This window comes from Telopea speciosissima, chromosome 10 (genome assembly GCF_018873765.1).
Source record: "Telopea speciosissima isolate NSW1024214 ecotype Mountain lineage chromosome 10, Tspe_v1, whole genome shotgun sequence".
In the NCBI taxonomy this organism is placed as follows: domain Eukaryota; kingdom Viridiplantae; phylum Streptophyta; class Magnoliopsida; order Proteales; family Proteaceae; genus Telopea; species Telopea speciosissima.
The window spans coordinates 15,658,220-15,677,715 of NC_057925.1; the positions used below are offsets into that span (position 1 = coordinate 15,658,220).

General features: G+C 39.3%; 1 protein-coding gene across 1 annotated transcript; it reads left to right on the top strand.

The window, feature by feature from the left end:
• Positions 1-1,110: 1,110 nt before the first annotated feature.
• Positions 1,111-17,588, top strand: LOC122644178 (protein SENSITIVITY TO RED LIGHT REDUCED 1-like). The gene is made up of 2 exons (XM_043837793.1): positions 1,111-1,162; positions 16,654-17,588. Exon 2 carries the CDS (start codon positions 16,736-16,738, stop codon positions 17,585-17,587), a length of 852 nt encoding a protein of 283 aa, XP_043693728.1. The 5' UTR covers positions 1,111-1,162; positions 16,654-16,735; the 3' UTR covers position 17,588.
• Positions 17,589-19,496: the final 1,908 nt, after the last annotated feature.

Sequence of the window (19,496 nt, forward strand, 5' to 3'; positions counted from 1 at the left end):
GGTTTCGTACTGCACATGAGAATTGTCGTTCGTCGAGTCCTCTTCAAAACGCAACTGGAATCGTGCATTTTGGCTTTGGACGGCGAAGTTACAGTGATTCTTGTTTGGCACCTCAAAATTAAGGGCATTTTGTGGGTGCTCGTGCACTCGTGCACCATCAGAACTTCAAATGATGATATCTTCCACCAATTCGACTGGGCTGATTCACACCCAATTAACCTAGAAATTCACTATTTTTGGATCTGAGGACCCATTCTAGGGTTCTTCAGCACCGATTCTGGCCGATTCCGAGTATTAAAGCCCTACTTCCACCTTTCTTCTGCGCTTCTTCTTCATCTACCCAAACATTCTCGTTAGAAAATCTAAACCGCACGATTCACTCTTCACCTTGCCTAGCTTCGTGATGGAAGTGCAAAGAAATCCATTGGTTGTCGTCTCCGCATATCCAGTTTATCTATCTCCATCTTTTCACTCGCCGTCGGATTTCTTCTCCATTACGAGATTTGAATATCACTCCCTTCAATCCAAAGGTACCATTGTAACGCTACTAGAGAAATTGATTGGAGCTCAGGTGCTTTTGGTGATGCATGACGTGACCCCACCGGAGACTATGCACTCGTCTCGTCAGGGAAGACGAGCTGGTGGGATTTGGCAAACCCAAGCAGTGTTTGATGAAATGGCTGATCCAAGGGGAATTGGAGCTCAGCATGCTAGGTTTAAATGCATCTTTCTCTCTTCTATATAAATAGATGAGCTTCCCTCCCTGTTCCATCATCTTCAACCTCTTTGCAATTTCTTTCCTTCTGATCTTCCAAGTTTTTTGCATCTCCTCTTTTAAGCTCTTCGCAATTCCTTCCCTTTTTTGGGCTGTTCTTGGAAATTTTGGGTATTGTTCGTGCTGGATTGTCTCTACTCTTCATTTCCTTGAGGCAAAGACTCGAATTTGCCTTCTGACTTTTCTCACACTTTCAGGTCAAGTGGACAACTGAACAGCCTTAGTGCCTGCGATCTAGCAGGTACGATTCTCTCACTTTCGCTCGCTGCTCTCGGTTTGTTGGTTACTGAAATTCGACCGGATTTTTTTTCCTCTTAGGGGCCGCCGGCGAGTTCAAACTGAAGCCTCTGTCTTCTTTCCATTGCCTCCCAGATCTAAACAACTAGGGTACGTATGTTGCCTATCGCAGCTCTGTTTTGAGGTTTTTTATTTTTATTTTTTTAAAGATTCATCAATATGTTGTTCTTGTTCAGTAATAGTATTGGAACCAAAGATCGACATATTTGTGTGAAACCTAGGTGTTTTATGTTCTCTGGTTTGATCTAGCTTCTCTTAATTCTGTCAGAGGAGAGTCCGTCTCCATGTTCGTATCTGAAGTACTAGTGATTTACCTATTGCTATACTGGGACATTGATCAATCACTATTCATCGGAAATTAAAGGCCAGATACAGTCTTATCGACATACCGTTTCTATGCTTTAATGTCAGATGCAATCTTGTTGGTTTACTTGACCATCTAATTCCTCTTTTGGAGGGAGGAGTTTGAGAATGAGGAGACAGACAGAACAGAGCAGAATTCTTGGAAATTTTGAATTTCCTTTAAGTGAATTTGGGAGTGTGATTATTCTCTTTGACCGTTTGACGAACAGAATAAGTGCTCTGTTGTAGTTTAACTGCAAAGACCAGAGTGTAATGGCTTGCAGCAGTCTGAGCTGATGATGTTCTGTCTTTACACTACTGAGACGATTCTTTCTGCCATTTATCTCACCCACAGGCAACAAACCTTTTCTCGTTTATGTCCCATAATCTCATTATGTTCCTTCTCCACTTGGATGAGAAAAGAAATTTATAGATAGGTAGTACAATTGTCTTATAGTCGTTATGTGTTTTTTAGTGGATGGAGATTATAATGAGTACCATTTTAGTCCATCTTCCATATGTTATCAGAGTTTTTTGATACTAAGTTTAGGAGATGAGCAACAATGTCATTAGCCAACTCAAGGTCATCCGTGTCAGAAATTTTTGCAATAAATCATTGCTTGTTTTTTCACGATGACAAGGATGGTGATAATTAGGTGCAGCTAGGTATTTTTTCCTTCAATTATTGTGACGTTATTTTGTGGGTGCCATAGTTGTCAAGGCATCGTCACCTAGGCGTCCAGGTGCCTTGGTCACCTAGGCGGGTGTCTTGGTGGCCTTGTTGGTGTTGTCTTGCGTCCAGACCCCCTTCAACGTCTTGGGTCGCCTAGATGCTGTTGCAACTATGGTGGGTGCAAAGATCCTCTCCAGTCATTGGAGAGGTCCAACGAGAGAGAACAGAGGGGTGGAGAGGGTATGGATGTTTGTCATGAATGTCAATGTTTATGGTCTGGTAGTGAGAAATTTGATGAGGGAGAAGGGAATGTAGGGGTAATGTTTGCTTCAGTAAGAGGCCTTGGGGCTACTTTGGTAGCCTCTTTCAACCGTACGGCCCACCATGTACTCCTTTTTTTCAAAACATTACATTGACATGCGGAGGAGTCAGGTTGGTTTGAATACGTAATCCATGATAAAGTAGGAATTAGGACTTGTTTTTGAGTTAATTTTATATTTTTTTTCCTTTTATTATTTTATCTTTTAGTAGAGTCGTAGATGGAGTTCGAGCACCATCTACTCCTTTTTTTCAAAACATAACATTGACATGCGGAGGATTCAGGTTGGTTTGAATACGTAATCCATGATAAGGTAATGATATTGTGATGCAGCTATGTGTAGGAATTAGGACTTGTTTTTGAGTTAATTTTGTATTTTTTTTTCCTTTTATTATTTTATCTTTTAGTAGAGTCGTAGATGGAGTTCGACTTGGAGTTTGTTTCAGTTTGAGTCCCAAAGAAAGTTAACTATGTTTTAGATTAGGATTATGGATTGTTTGAGTCTTTAAATACTCTTGTAACCATCATATTTTCAGATTAAAAAAAATTGGAATAGAATTTTGAAGATTTCTCATCTTACCTCTCAGCGGCATAGTGTGTGTGTGCTGTCTCTGTTCCCCTCCTTCCCTGGGTTTCGGAAACTCCTCCATCAGGTACTGTTGCCATATTATTCCTCTTCTCCTATTCTCTGTTCCCTTATTCTTCTAATACTGTTCTTTCTCCGTGTTTGTGTTAAGAAAAAAAGAGGAGGTTGAGATAGCTCCTTGGTTACTCATTGTATCAACCTGAAACTTTGGGAGATCGTTTCTCTTCCCAAAGCGACCCAAAAACCTGGAGTTCAATCACCATCTAACCTGCCTATTACAAGATATTGACCTAAATTCAACCCTGGTTCTGCAACTTCTGCCAGTGCTGACTTCAGTGCATTTTTTTATTTGTTTCTGGTTGTCGACTTGGGTTATGCTTGGTTAGGATTCAGAGATCAGTGGTTTAGGAACTATCTCCGGAAATTTCAAGTTGAAAAGAGTCCAAACAGCAGTGATCTTCCCACCTGAATCGAGTTGGTTTCCCTGCCTTACCGTAGGATTTGTGAGGTAGAATGTAGAAGAAGATAGGAAATTTTTAGTATTTGCAACTAGCCCCATGGGCTGAATTATATTAATACCCATCTTTAAGATTTGTTTCTACAGTATCCCTTCTTTGACTTAATTACAGAACTATCCTTTATTCTTAAATTTAATTCCTATTATATACCTATTTTTGACAAGTTGCCAAAAGGGGGTTCAGATCTTCCATTTAATTACAGAAATTGCCACTGCTCTTTTGAAATTGATTTGTTTGTTAGTTGTAGCCTTGTAGGCCCATAGTGATCCAATTTGAGGATTTTGGAACTCCGGATCCGCATCATATTTACACATATTCAGAGTTTTGGGCCCCATCCTATCATAGCTGTCAAGGAGTCGCGTAGACGCCGCCTGGGCATCCAAGCTCTTTCTTGGGTCCAAGGCGACAACTTGCCTTGTTGATACTTCACGAATTTTTATTGATTTGTGTTTGTTGCTTTGTTTTTCAATCAATATGCTTATATTATAACCTATACTTTTTATTATATGTTGATTTTCATATATTAGGTAATTTTTTCTATATGTTCTTGTATTAGGTCAGTACTAGCATAATTATATCATATAGCATTGACATGGCTTCTATTTTGCATGAGCATAATTATATAAGATTATCATTGCTATATTACATGGTCATATACGATGCCTAGGCAACGCTTAGGCCGACACCTTGTCTCCTAGGCGCCACTCCAACGCTGTGGGCCACCTAGTCACCTTGACAACTATGCATCATATAATTGAATGTGTAAAAAAAAGTCGTTAGTGTGGAGGATTCAGGTTGGTTTGAATATTATCCCCTTCCAATTAAATTTTAAACATTTAATTAAAGTATAAACCAGAAATAGGAGGGTGAGAATGCAACAAGGGATTTTAGGCATTGATTCAATATATATACACATGTGCATGAGTATGTGCTCCTTTCCAGAATGTTTGATATCAACAAGAAGATTATAGGCGTTTAAGACCATTAGGAGCAAATGAGCTATTTAATTTTACACACTTGTCATTAAGAACCATTATTGATAGATCATTTGGTATCTTGAAGAAGCATTTTCCCATTTTAAAGTGATGCCCCCATATAGTTTCAAGATACAAGTATTGATTGTGATTGTTTGTGTATTCATACACAACTTTATTAGAAAGCAAACCACATTAGATTGGCTTTTTGAAAAAACAGATAGGGGAGAGTTCGATAATGAAAGTGGAGATGACGATAGTTATGGTGATGAAGATGAGATGATAGACATCGCGAATGTGGTATGTGGTACGTAGCAGCAACAAAAGGCGTACCCAGTGCACGAGGCTCGTGCCATTGCAGGGTCTGGGGAGGGGTCATAACATACGCTTCCTTACCCCCGATTCACGAGAGGCTGTTTCCTGACTCAAACCCGCGACCACTGCTCCATTACCATTGTGCTGAGGCCCGCCCTCTAATGTATGCCATAGCAACAATGGGAGCATATTAGAAACAAATTACAGATTAGATTGAGGAAGCCTGTAAGGATTGACGATGAACAAATGTGGCTATCGTGTCTTTTTTTCGTCTTTTGCCATGTAACTGTTTGATATGTCTTTACTAAAGACTCTTATGGATAGACTATCATTTGAGTGAGCAGATCTCTTTGGGGAAATATCATCCCCTCCCCTCGAAGTTTCCTTAATATCAACCCAATACCCAAGTTTTGAAAAATGATAATGTCCTCTCCTACGTTTTAAAGATTCTATCAACTGTACCCTAAACGTTAAAAAACGCCATTAAGTGATGATGTGGGCATGTCCAATTTTAAAAAAAACCCAGATTACCCTTAATAAAATTTCATTCGAACTTTGCCCTATTCAATCCCAAAATCCCTTTTTCGTTTCTTCATCTTCTTCTTATTCTTCTTCCTCACCGCCCCTGCAACATCTTCTTTCCTCGTCTTCCTCTCTGCGTTTCTTCTTCTTCTTCTTCCGCCAGCACAACCATCATAAATAGAACCGCCGCCGATTCTCTTCCACTGTCAGCCTCTCCATCATAAATAGAACCGCTGCCGATCTTCTTCCTACTACTTTTCTTTAATAGTACTTATCATCTACACAGCTGAATGAACTCTCTCCCGTAGGTTTAAAAAAAAAGTTATGTTTTCATTTTCATCTTGGCTTCCGACTCTGTTTTCGGGCTAGACTCAAGTCAAAAGGAAGTTCGTCACCGGCCAAAAGCGATCGAAGCTACGAATCATGCAAAGCCCAAGCTATAAATCAAATGAAAATAACTCAAGGATATAAACTCAGATCTTGCAAAATCAACTCTGAACCTTGTATAAAAACTGAACCAGAAATTCTTTAGAATATGTAACCCATTACCCTTAAAAGCTCGATCTGTATTTTAACCCTAAAAGAATCACAATCTTTGATGTAAGAACCAAGCCAGGAATTAATTTTTTCCATTTGTTCTAAGAATCACTCATCTGAAATTGATTTTGATCATCAGATTTGAGGAAAAACTGAACCCAGAAATTCTTTAGAACATGTAACCCATTACCCTTAAAAGCTCGATCTGTATTTTAACTCTCACAATTACTCACTCCTTTAAACTTCAGTTCATGTAAGAAACCCACTTGTGCTCTATAATGACACCTCATATATTTTTAATGCCCTTCAAATTCCATTGCAGTGCCCGAATTTTCAGTTCTCTCCCCTTCTGTTTCTCTGGATAATCTCTTCTCTTCTCCATCTTTTTTCCCTTCTGCTTCATCTTCGATATGTGGTTTCGATTTCATTCCCAGAAGACCAAGTAAAGCGAAGCCTAAGTGACTCCAACTGAAACCTGATCTCCTACCGCCGCCTCTGCTGAGTAATCTTCTATCGTTATCACCAGGGTTGTGCTTGGCGTCGAGAGAGGGAGGAGTGAGAGAGGAGAGAGGAGAGAGAACGGATAACTCAGGTTAGTTTAGGGTTGGGTGGAGAAATTTGGGCATTGAAATTTGTCCGTCCGATTTGAGGTTAGAGACGAGGGTAATGTTGTCTTTTCATATGCTGTTTTAACAGAGTTAGTCACTTAGGGTATAGTTGATAGAATCCTTAACAAGTAGTTGGAGGGCATTATCATTTTTCAAAACTTGGGTATTGGGTTGATATTAAGGAAACTTGAGGGGAGGGGGATGATATTTCCCCAATCTTTTTTTGTTCCCCACAATGCATACACACTGCATATGTATTTGGTCACTTTAACAACATGGTGGGGCTTGTTTGGTTTACTTTTGAGCAAGTCCCAATCCATGTTATGTGGTCTCCGTTGTTCAAATATGCTCTGTATGGTAACGTTCTTTTTTAGTGTTTCTGGTGTTTTTCCGCTTTTTTGGAACAGAAACACGCTAAAAACTGAATGGTATGTTTGGTTCGATTTTTTGTTTTTTTTAAAATGAACCGGACACTTGGCACACTTTTAGTACACATTTGCAAAACACCAAATTGGTGTTTCTCACTTGGTAGAAACACTTCTACCAATTTTCAGAGAAACACCAGCTTCACTCAAGTGAGTGAGGGTATTTTGGGCTTTTCTATGAAAAACATAACATAAGGCAAGCAAAGCCCCAAACTTCACATTTTCTTTTCAATCGATCGAAGGCTCTGCAATACCTGCAGTTTTGTGCCCTAAAACCTCAAGCTCTACAACTCCGGTCTTGCTCTTTCTTGCAAGCGGTAACCTCTGCAACTCCGGTTAGGCTCTCTCTTGTAATGGACATTCCATGTCTCAAATTTTCTGTAACATTTTTCTGCGATTTATTTACCAAAAGAAAAAAGTTTCTACGATTCGATAACTTCCGGGGTTCAGAGAGAGAGAGAGAGAGATGAGCCACGATCATGGCAGCATCAGCCACCCATGGGAAGTGGTGGGAACAACCATGGAGGTGGCAAATGTCACTTGGACTGCACTTGAGCATTACCGCCATTACTGTCACCATGACGATCACTCTGCTGTTGACGACCTAAATTGTCCATCAGAGACGGGTGAATTGTCTTCTATCTGCTCCGAGAATCAACGCCTCCGAGGCTTACTTGAACAGAACATTAGCCTTCTCCAAGAGATTTCCCAATCTCCTTCTCTATTGAAAGGTTGCCCTCCTGGTCTATGCACAATCTGGTCCTTTGGATTGTTCTCTTGCTAGCTAGGGTGTTCAATTATCTTTAGTTGAATTAGAAATTTGTTGTTTTGCATCTTTTCTTGTTGATTTTTTTTGTCATGATTTGTTTGGTGTGATAGAAGAATTAAATGATTATCTGTAATTTTCGTCGCACTTAATCAAATATGTTCCTTTAGATCTGTGGTTTTTGGATCTATCTAAAATTATCCAAGGTATGCTTTGTTACTTGGGGTCTCTATATGGTGGATTTGTAAAGAAAACTACCTATTGAATTCCTTTGTTGTTTAGGAAAAAAAAAAAACTTTCAGAGAGAAAGAGCCCTGCAAATCCTTGTTTTTGGCATTAAAAAGGATGGATTTGTATAGTGATTTGGGATCTTAATGGAAACTGCTAGGTTTTGGCAACTCTTCAGTTTATGTGTGAAAGTTTTTACTGTGAAAGGAAAGCGTGGGATTACTTGCAGGTTATAAATTAGGGTGTAAGGTAGAGTAGGAACCGGGTATTGTACAGATTTGAATTTAGCCAAGTGGCACTGATGCAGTTACAGATTTTTATAATCTTACCTGTAAACTATACTGAAAATAGATTTTTCAGGTGAGAGTACATGCACTGATGCATTATAATATCTGCAAAGGAAGGTTTGCAGTTACAGATATGGTTCTTTAATTATTTTTTTTTCCCCCTAGGCTTTGAAGTTACAGTTTTAATTTAGTGCTAGTGATAAAAGTTTTAATTATAGGTGAAACATGGCCACCTGCTCCACCCTAAAGGATCCCTTGTATCTCTAAAATCAACATGGCCACCTGCTCCACCCTAAACGATCACTTGTATCTCTAAAATCAGCCTCATTAGATGTTAAGGAACCGATCTTTTTCTGCTAATTTAAGAACAAACAGATCTTTAAAGATGGGGTACATGAAATGGTGATCAATAGGAATCAATGGGCATGTGCAAACCATGTTAGAGACATATATACAGCAGGTATGGTGCAAGTTTTGGTATGTCTAGCTAAGTGGTACGGGATTTCTCTCTCCATGACAGATTTAACAGGATTCCGAGTTATTTCTAGTTATTGGAATGGTTTATTTGGATTGAGTCATCGTATGACTCAATCATCTCAAGTCCTAGAGTATTATGCTTCATTTTTATTAATCTCTTTATAAGATCTTGAGCAGTTGAGTTTTATGAAAGTGGTTATATTTTTATAATCTCTTTAAGTAGTTTTTAATTGTGATGCTTGCTTTTTTTTTTTTTTTTTTCCGCTAAAGAACCATAAGTATAAAAGCCATGGTGTAGCTGGCAATTACGTAATTTTTGGTAAACAACAGAAACGATTATGTTAAGTGCGACCCATACAGATTTCTGTTTCTTCTAAACTTTAGAAACGTTTTTTTTTCCTGGGTTACCATACAACATTTTAGGATCCAGAAACACCCAGAAAACACAGAAACACATAAAAGTGTGCTGGACCCAAAAAACACTAGAAAAAACAGAAGCGTTATTATACAGAGCCTTAGTAACCCAACAATTTCTATGTTTAGACCATAATTTATTCCCATAAATGATTTCTTAGAAATAGGGTAGATACAGAAATAGAAATCATACCAAAGTTGGCCTAAACAAAAGAAAAGAAGGGACATCACATTGCACTCTCAGACCTAAAATCTGGGGTTGGCATCAGCAAACTTAGCTAAGCTGATCGTGGTGGAGTTGCCCATTAGTCAGTTGCCGTTAGAAATTGCTCTCAAGGTAATACTAATGGAGTTAATTATTCTTTACTTTATAATTTATTTGCTTAGTGATGCAGTACCAGACCAGCATTGGAGGAGAAAGAGCCAACCCAACTTGCACCCACGGTTTAGCTAAAACCAGCCCTGCAGTCCGTATTGGCCCATAATCTGGTTCACTTTAAGGCCCATATTCTGTCCATAATATGGCCGGCACATGTAGTAGATGTATTGAATTTGGGCTCGATGTGACCAAGGTTCGAAAACTCGGGTCTCGGAGCCATCTCTGCCCAGCAAAAAACCGAGCTGGGCTGAGATCTCGGCGAGTGTGTGCGTTTTTTTTTTCCCCGACTCGGAAGCCCATCTTGGTGGGTTTTAGACCTCTTTTGGGTCTGAAAATCGGTATACAGCCTATTTTAGGCGATTTAAACACAATGGCATTATTAGATTTTACAAAAACAAAGTCCAAATAGGACTTTTACATCGGACCCTTAGTTGGTAGGCGACGACGTATTAAAATAGCATACTATATACATTAATGACATAATTTATGTATATAGGACTCAAACAAAACATTCAATTAATAGGAAAACAACTTAATAAGCATTAGAAATGTTAAAGTGAATAAGTGATACATCAAATTGCTCAAGCTTAACAAATAACAATGTTACAAGTTACAACTATCATCACATAAAATTAGATTGAATGACATTCATTCCCCATTTGTCCCACATAGTCTTGCCATGACATATTGTTGCTCCACTGTTGCATATAGTCCTCCACAACATTCATATAAGAGTTCTCATCCACATATGCCAAGACCCCTATCCTAGGGTATAGCTGTTCCACAGTGGCGTTAGACCGTTGCTATGAAGGATGAGATCCACTGCTTATGCTACTATCATATTGAGGAATGTATGGGACTTGGAATGTGGACCCAATGCTAGACCCAATGCTTTGATAGTCATACGCATGTGTTGACTGGCCAAACTAACCATAGGAACTATATTCAGAACCGGTGCTCTGCTGGCCATAATCATAGTCATAATGAGGTTGAGATGATTGCCACGGCTGATGCTGACTACCAGTATCCATACTTATGCTTCCAAAACTTGCTAGCATGGTGTTCAAACTCGTGTCATCATACTGAGGTTGGTTGTGTTTGTAACCAGTCCTTCTCTTGTACGTTTTTTTGTGGCCATCATGGTCTTGATCTAATGTGGCATGTGTAAACTGAGACTCACCTGTGAAACGCACATGGTCCTCCTGTGTTCCCACTTCATATTGGTATTGCTCGCGCATCCCCTTATGACGATCATCATAATAACCACCACTCTGCATGCCACCACCACCACCGCCACTACCACTACCACTACCACCAGCATCACCACCACCATCACCATCACCATCACCATCACCACCATCATCATCATCATCATCATCATTAGGAGCAGTTCCTGTTGCAGCCTCAAAAGGTCTCTGTGACTGAGAATTTGCACGCCCCTCTTGCGACATATAGTCAACATTTGTACCGGTTACGAACGCAATTGTGGAGTCGGGCCTACCTCCAGGCTCATCCATCTCTGGTGCACCACGATCCCTCACCCACTGGAATAGGGGATCCTCATCATCATCAGAGTCCTCTTGGAATATGTTGGCTAGCTCGATGGGATCTTTGTCATTGTTCTCAAATTCTTCACTTATGTGCCTCATCCTTAGTCTCATATTATAATGCACATATACCAGCTGCTCCAGTCATTGACTACCCAATCTGTTCCACCTCTTTGAGTGTATCAATGCGAATGTACTCCAGTTACGCTCGCACCTAGAGGATGAACAAGTTTGTGAGAGCACTTTGATTGCTACCTTCCTCAGGTTAGGTGAACTTGTACCATAAAGCACCCGCCAGTTAGTTGCATTATAAACATAGAATATTAAGAATATGTGCATTGTAAAGGGATAAAATTATAATTCATAAATGTACAGTCATGCCACATTGCCACCTACTAGGGTTTGACTTTTGTCTACCCTCCACTGCAATTTTTCGACTGAAACTTGATGAGGCCTCTCTGAAGAATTTGATCTATTTTCATTTTAAATTTCAAACAGTGTTAGAGGCATTAGTATTTGCTATTTAGTAATTACATTCCTTTACTGACTATCAATGTACCAAAGTCCCATAGTCTCATCTCATCATTGCAGTCAGATTATGTTTTGGGATTGACCTCCAACTTCTCAATAACAGCTTCAACTGCCAGTAACAAATCCGTGTCCAGCCCAAGATTATTCGAGTACTGGTACTTTGGATTCAAATAGTATGCTAGTAAAGGGGAAACTATAAATATAAGTTGTTAGTGACTTAATACTTTCGAGTTTTGAATATGTAAATGTAAAAACTCATATAAAGTGTAAAGTATGTTGAAGTGTTGAACTCACCAGCTTTATGCAAGGGATGACTCAAGTGCTTCTCCTATCGCTCATCAATGATGTTAATGTATGAGCGAGCACTTTGGGGTATTGCATAGTTGTCACGGCGTCACCGGCCGATCCAAGTCGGTGGAGGGGTGTCACGCCGATATATCGACATGTCGCCCACACGTGGCGTTGCCATGGCGAGCATGTCGACCATGTTTTATTTTTTATTTTCTCTATTTTTAATGTGTTAATAGATGTATACTCAAGCCATGTTTTATTTTTTCTCTATTGTTTCTCAAGTTTTAAGAAGAAAATTCAGAAATCGAAGAAGAAATCGAGAGGGAAAGAAGAAATCGAAAGAAATCGAAGAGGGAAAGAAGACAGAAGAAGAAATCGAAGAGGGAAAGAAGACGGAAGAAGAAATCGAAGAAGAAATCGAAAGAAATTGAAGAGGGAAAGAAGAAATCGAAGAGGGAAGAAGAAATCGAAGACAGAAGAAGAAATCGAAGAGGGAAAGAGAGTCGGAAGAAGAAATCAAAGGAGGGTCGCCATGGCGTGGTCGCCGCGCCCTCTCGGCCTCGCCATGACAACTATGGGGTATTGCGGCTCGAACCATTTCCTGTATCTTCTGCAGGGCAGCATATATGTGGGGCAAGGTAGGCTTCTTCTCCGTGTCAACCATCCTTAGTACTGCCACCACTGGCTCTAATATGGCAACAAATTTATACAAGTCCTTCCAAAGTTGATCACTTACAATGGTCTCTTGTACTGCCTTCCCTCCTTCTGTCCTAGAAGTCTAGAACCTGGCCAACTAAACCATTGGTCACTTGCAAACATTGACCTCAGACCTACCACCTTCGATTGAATGCTCTTCAATGCAATGTAATTGGTAGCAAATCGAGTGACACAAGGCCTTACTAAATCCCCCTTGCATTTTTCCCTCATCATGGCTAAAGCATAACCATGGTTATACACAAAGGTGGTCACTTGCCTCGCCCTATTGACCACACCAGCCACCAAAGCTTTTTTCCCCATGTCCTTCAGCATTAAATCAATAGAATGGGTTGCACATGGAGTCCAAAAGAGGCGGATCCTCTTACTCTTCTTGTTCATCAATTTCTCTCCAGCCTTCTTAAAATTAGAACCGTTATCCGTCACAATTTGGATAACGTTCTTTGCTCCTATATCTTCCTCCACCACTTGCTTCGGTAGCTTATACAAGTATGATGTATCCTTGACATGCTTTGATGCATCAACAGACTTCAAGAAGACAGTCTTCCCATTACAACTCACCATGAAATTTATAATGGACTGTCTAGTAGGTCCAATCCAACCATCAGCCATAAGAGTAACCCCATATGTGTCCCACCTTGGCTTCAGACCCTCTATGTACTCTTTCAGCTCCTCTACCTCTTTAGGCAAATATACATTATACAACTCATATGGTGTAGGCCCCTTCCATCCTGGGCCAGCCTTCCCTGCAGCGTCAAGGAATGCATTATAATATGTTCCTTGTGCTACATTAGCTGAAATGCCATTGTATAGCATGAACTTGCTGAAGGCTTTCCGTGCTTCCTCTTGTTTACTACCAAACACTTGCGGGATGGTTGGCTGGAAGGCATCTTGCTGCCTAAAGGTAGATGGATCCTGCTCAAAAATGGTATCTGGGGAACGTGCTCGTGGTCGGGCTTGGGGCCGTGGGATATCTTTTGTGCCAGTGCTTCTCCTCCTCTCATCTTATTGCACTGGTATAGCTGAGCCAGATCCACCAGCTCCTCTTATTTACTCATGCTCTTATATTGTCAAAATGAAAACTTTGCCTACTCTCTGCCAAAGTCTGCTGGTAAATCCTCCATTCAGCCTCTGATTCGAATTCACCAGGTGTAGGCCTATATTCAGTATCATCTCCTACTCCTCCAAGGATGTCTACACCAGGCCTCTCTAGAACTGCCTTATCAAAAGCTATTTGTTGTCTTTCCCTCTCAGCTTTCTTTGTTCGTACTCCTCTCAAGTTTTGTGCCATTGCCAATTTCACTTGGCTAGGAACATTTCAGCATTTGGCAACATCCTTGCCCAAACCAGATAAATGTTCCTTTAACCTAGTTGCTCCTCCAGAATTTAGAATCTTTCCACAGTAGTTACACTTTGACTTCTTTTTGTCCTCAGACATCGGGACTCCATGTAGCCATGTTATATCCCCCATTGTGTAAGAAATATCTTATTTTGTAACTATTACAGACTTAATGTAAGGTATTAAACACTTAAAGTATTGTATTCATAACTATTAAACATAATATGAATCTACTCGGACAATCAAATACCTATCTCTTATTTATTCCCTAACCCTAGTATTTATTTATTAATTAAAAATACTATTTACAATTTTATTAAAAATAATTATACCTTCAAATATAAAATTTTATAACATAATGATGTATTTGACATCATTTGAAGTTGGACATTATGTATAAATGTTGTGCATAATTTTCCAACAAAAATAGGTATTTTTCCTTAATTTTATATATTTTTTAAACTAAACAATAAGTATTTATCCTATTTTTTTTTAATTTCTTTTTTGAAAAAATTCATTTTTTTTTTCAGAAATTATAATAAAAAATTTAATGACCCAAAAAAAATTCGGCCTCCATCAAGTGATAGATCGGCCAAATTTGTATAACATAACTCAAAATCACACCCATCTACCAAGATTTCATCAAATTTTTTTGAAAAAAATAGATTTAGGGAAAATGGGTTACCTTTTAAAAATCCTTCAAAAACTGGATCAATCTTGCAAAAATGAGCTTCAATCTTCAGTTTGGCAGCAAAATCAGCTTCCAGAGTTTTGAATCTAAGCAAAAATTGAAGTAGGGAAGAGAAGAATTGAGACTTTGAGAGAAGAAGAGAGAAGAGAGAGCAAATGAGAGTAAACACCCCCTCTTGACAGAATCTCGTCGAGTTCTATCGAGATGGGGTGTTTAGATAGGTTAAATGAAGTTAAATGGGTCAATTTTGACCCAAGCCCATACCCGAAACCATCAACTTGACCCGAGATCTCGCTGGGGAGATTTTGATTTTTTATACCTGTTTTTTACACAAATTAGATACCCATATCGAAACGAGATCTCGGCGAGAAAGTGTATTTTTAAGTTTCGTAGGCCATCTCGACTTGGGAAATTGGAAAACCGAGAATCTCCGCGAGATTTCGGACTATGGATGTGACAAAGCGGGTATTTCTCATTGTAAGTAAATGTTGAGGGATTTTGATAATAGTTGATGGTAAAATTGAAAAGAGAAGTTCAGAAACAATAGGTACCAAGGAAGGCCTGCATATCATCTTAATATGATTATAGATTAAAGGAGAGAGATTACAAATAGTGGAGTAATAAATTGGAAGACTTCTGAATTCTGCTAATGGATAAGAGTGTTAAATAATAGAATGGGTTACTATAGAAGAGGGAGAAAAGAAGAAAAATAAGGAAGGATAAAAGAGCAGGGACTATCTAGTGAGCATAGGATTTGCCATACTCAACTCCAATGCCTATTATAAAAAAGTACAGTAATGCCACTATAGATTGTAACTGAATAATTCTCTTACTAATAAAGAGCATAATTGAAAATTGAAATATGGAAATGGTAGAAAGCAAAGAAATATTGTAACAAATTTAAGCACGTTTTGTAATTTGAAATATTACCTGGAAACAGCCTCTTAGCAAAAACAGGGGTAAGGTTGCGTACATTAATGACCCTCCCCAGACCCCGCAGTGGTGGGAGCCTCGTGCACTGGGTACGCCCTGTTTTTTTATAATTTGAAATATTAGGCAATCAAGGCCAAACTTAAAGTGGCTGTATTGTTATCCCTAGGGCTGGGATGAAATTTGGGGAGGAAGAAAGGGTGAAAGTTAGAAGGAGACTGAATATTAAAGCTATGCTAGTTGTCTTATATTTCTTTGACAAAGTCAATGTAAAACACATTGTTTACAAATTACAAGTCAAACATAGAGTTCTGGTTAAACGAATCTACTGATTTTGAGCAATAGTGGCCTTGGCAAATTACTGTGGTGAGCAAATCTCATGGTCCATCCTTTTGTTTACAACTAAGCAGATTTCCGTCTGTTACTTAAATCAGCTCTGAATAAGGAGTTTATTGTTTTTTAGGATCTCATTGCATCTATTTCTTATGTTTAGAATAATATAATGGCTCGTCTTTTTCATTGGACAAGAGCTAGAGGAAACAAAAATATATTAATTTAGATTCTCATTGATGTGTTTATGCATCTTTATTTTAGAACTGTTTCTTTGTACTGCACCATGCTCAATCCAAGACTTTCCCTTGGTAATACCTTTGTATAGTAGTGTGTTTACGACCGGTCTACCAGTTAAGGAAGTATTCATTGAATGAATTAGAGTTTGACAGTTAGACAATTGCAATCATGTTGATTCTGATAATCTAAGCACTATCCATGTGCTTGTACTTTTCCATTTACTCTCTATTCATATGAAATTCAGTTTTTTCATTAAAAAGTTACTTAGTTTGATTTTAGCTTTTTTTTCTTCTTTTTTTTATTAGATTAATACCTAATTTATGGCTATGGATGTACTATTTTTTTCCCATTTTTTGCCCTTTATGTTCTGTTTTTGAATTACTGACTAATTCATGAAGAGGAGCTAGTCTTTTTTTTTTTAATATATAAAATGACTGAAGAGCTATATTTAATCAGGTCATGACTCTTTTGAGAGCTAATATAATTTTTTTTATCTGACATTATTTATTTTTTTGGACATTTTAAAAAAAAAAGTTTGAGGGCAGCCTTGCATATCCTGGATTGATTTTGATAAACATGCAATTTGTCTTGGTTGTAGGTTACACTGGAAAAAGTCTGCACTTGGGAACATACGTGGCTCCCGCTGGTTCCCCAAAAACTAGGAGAGTCCACCAGCAACAATGGCTGCTGCTCCAAAAATTCTTAAACCTGTAAACCCCGATGAAGACTGGACTCTTGTTCTACCTCGCAGAGGCAAACAGAGGCGGAGCAATCTGCCCAAGATTAAAACCTTAGAACAACAGCAACAACAACTGTCACAGCCACAACCTTGGACACCAATGGATCTTGAAACTGATCCAAAAAGAGAATCAAAACTGATGCAAAAGATTCACATGTGCATGGAGAACCTAAAGAAAACTGAATTCTACCGTACTTTCCTTGATCAAATCCAAGCTCCTCAAATCATTGGTCACTTTTCTAGGGTCCTGGGTTGTGAAACTAAACTGCAGATGGTAATATATGGGATTGGCAGCATTGAATCATATGATCCCCCAAGATTGCAGCTAAGCCTTGCAATCTTGATCAAGAGAAAGTTTGATTGGATTGGAGATATTGAGATCTTTGATCCAGTCATTTCAACTACGGAAGCTAGGGTCTTGGAAGCTTTGGGTTGTCATGTTTTATCTGTAAATGAACAAGGACGAAGACAAGCATTGAAGCCTACAATATTCTTTATGCCACACTGTGAGGCCATTTTGTATGACAATCTGTTACAAGCAAATTGGAAAGCAGGGTTTTTAACTAAGATGGTGGTGTTTGGGAATAGCTTTGAGAGGTATGAGCAACATGTGTTGGATTTCAAGCACTCTGTTGTTGGAGATTCAGTAAAGCATGTTTTGGATAGCAGAAGGTTTATAAATGAAGTTAAGATTGAAACCTTTTCCGATGATTTTTTTAGAGCTTTCCATGATTCAAGCTGGCATTTTTTCTACATAGATCAGAAAATGGAGCTCCAAACCATCCAATTGTGAAGCATATTGTACTTGTTCTAATCGGGGTGTTCTGATCTTGAGAGATCAAAAATATAATTTGATTATTTTTCCTCTGGTATGGAAGGAAATCAGCTATCTGGGTAGAGAATGTGGACTTCATCATCATATGCTGTTCCAAGCCTTAAGAAGGGATATTGATGTTGAAAGTAAGGATCATTTAATCATGAAGAACAATTATTCAAGCTTATATTGTTAAGTTTGAAATGAGAAGTATGAATTGGTTAATGGATCGGCCGTATCAGGCCAGATAGGATGGTTTTGTGCCCAAAGATTTTGATTTCTGTTTTGGGATAAACAATGCTAACCCGGTCGTGCAGCGTGGCGTGTATCTGTTTCCAGCATAGCCTGTGCACGAAATGACTGATGCATCCTAGGTCCTTTTCGCCTTTCAGAGGGTGAGCTGATCATTTCACGTGCGGCTGTGTTTGGGAGCAGATACATGCTGCGTTGCGTGATCCGTTATTGTTCTTTATCCTTTAGTATTATTATTATTATTTTGCTGCCTTTGATTTTTGTATCACCTATCTTTTATCGGGCTGGTCCGATACTGTGGATCTGATCCCGATTCTCGATACCAAAATCCATGAGTTTGGGGAGCGTTTGATGGACATTTTGAATTAAAAAGGTTACTATTTATAAAATGGGAGAGGTTTCCTATGTTGAAAGTGTGGTGAGAAATTGAACTTCACATCAATGGGTGTTTTGAAAAAGGTATCATCTCTATGGATCCATATTTTTAGAATTGATGTGAGAAAGCAATTAAAACAAATCATGTACGTGCAAAATTGCATACTAACATCATGGATATCTTTTCACCCTTGTGATGAGCCACAAAATGATGGCCAACCAGTGGGTGACATGTGGCCTGATCGAGGTCGAATTGAACCCATTAGGCCAAGTGAAAAATAGGAGCCGTAAGACGCACGAGTCTTCCACAAACGATGAGGCCAAGTCCCACGAGGTCGGCGACGTGGTCGACAGCATGGCCAAGCCCTCCAGGGTTGGCGACGTGGTCGAGTCCGTCGTGACTGATAGCATGGCCGAGTCCGCTAGGGTCGGTAGCAGAATCGAGCCTCTTGTGGTCGGGCGACAAAACCAATATCTCCATTTGTGGTCCACCGGCCAGTGCACGCGTCCTCAGTTTAGTTATTGAGGTCTCCGTGGCTGACTGCCCGACCAAGTTGCCAGAACCCACCACACACGAGCCAACCACCGAGTAGGAGCCCCAAGCTGAGCTCGGGTAATGTGGATCACGGAGCTATGTCAGACGCCCCGACATTCATTGGATACGTCCACCCAACCGGATCAGATTTTTTACCGTCCAAAAATAGAACCGTATTATGCGCGGATAAGGACTCTTACCAAGAAAGGAGTCCACATCCAAATACGATTCTGCTAGAAAGACCCCTACCAAAAATAAGACTCTTGCCATACAAGGACTCTTCTCCGTCGCCTTATTCTCACTCTATAAATACTCACGTATGGAGCTCAAACGCTTAGCTCACTTTTCACTAAGTTGAACCGTTGTTGCTTTGGAAACCTAACTTAAGCATCAGAGAGTTCTTGGCCAGAATCACACCGGCTCTCTTGTGCTAACTCGATTTTGTAGGTTCATCCGTGGGCGAACTGAGTGGCGGAGGTTTTCACACGCAACACCTTGGAAAATTTATGGCTTCTAGAATAGTATTAGACTATGCCGAATCACCACGTGGTGGCTCAGATGAGGTTGAAAATTTATAGCCATATAAAACCAAAGGATCACTATTCAAATATTAAGTTTCATCCTGATTGGAGTTTGACATGGGTGCATAGGATTATGATACTGAATTCTTGAAGAATTCAGAATCTAAGGGCTAACGCAGGGGAAAAACAGAGAGAATTAAGAAAG

Excerpts from the sequence above, each read along its gene's own strand:
- LOC122644178 (XM_043837793.1), top strand. The coding sequence starts at position 16,736 with ATGGCTGCTGCTCCAAAAATTCTTAAACCTGTAAACCCCGATGAAGAC.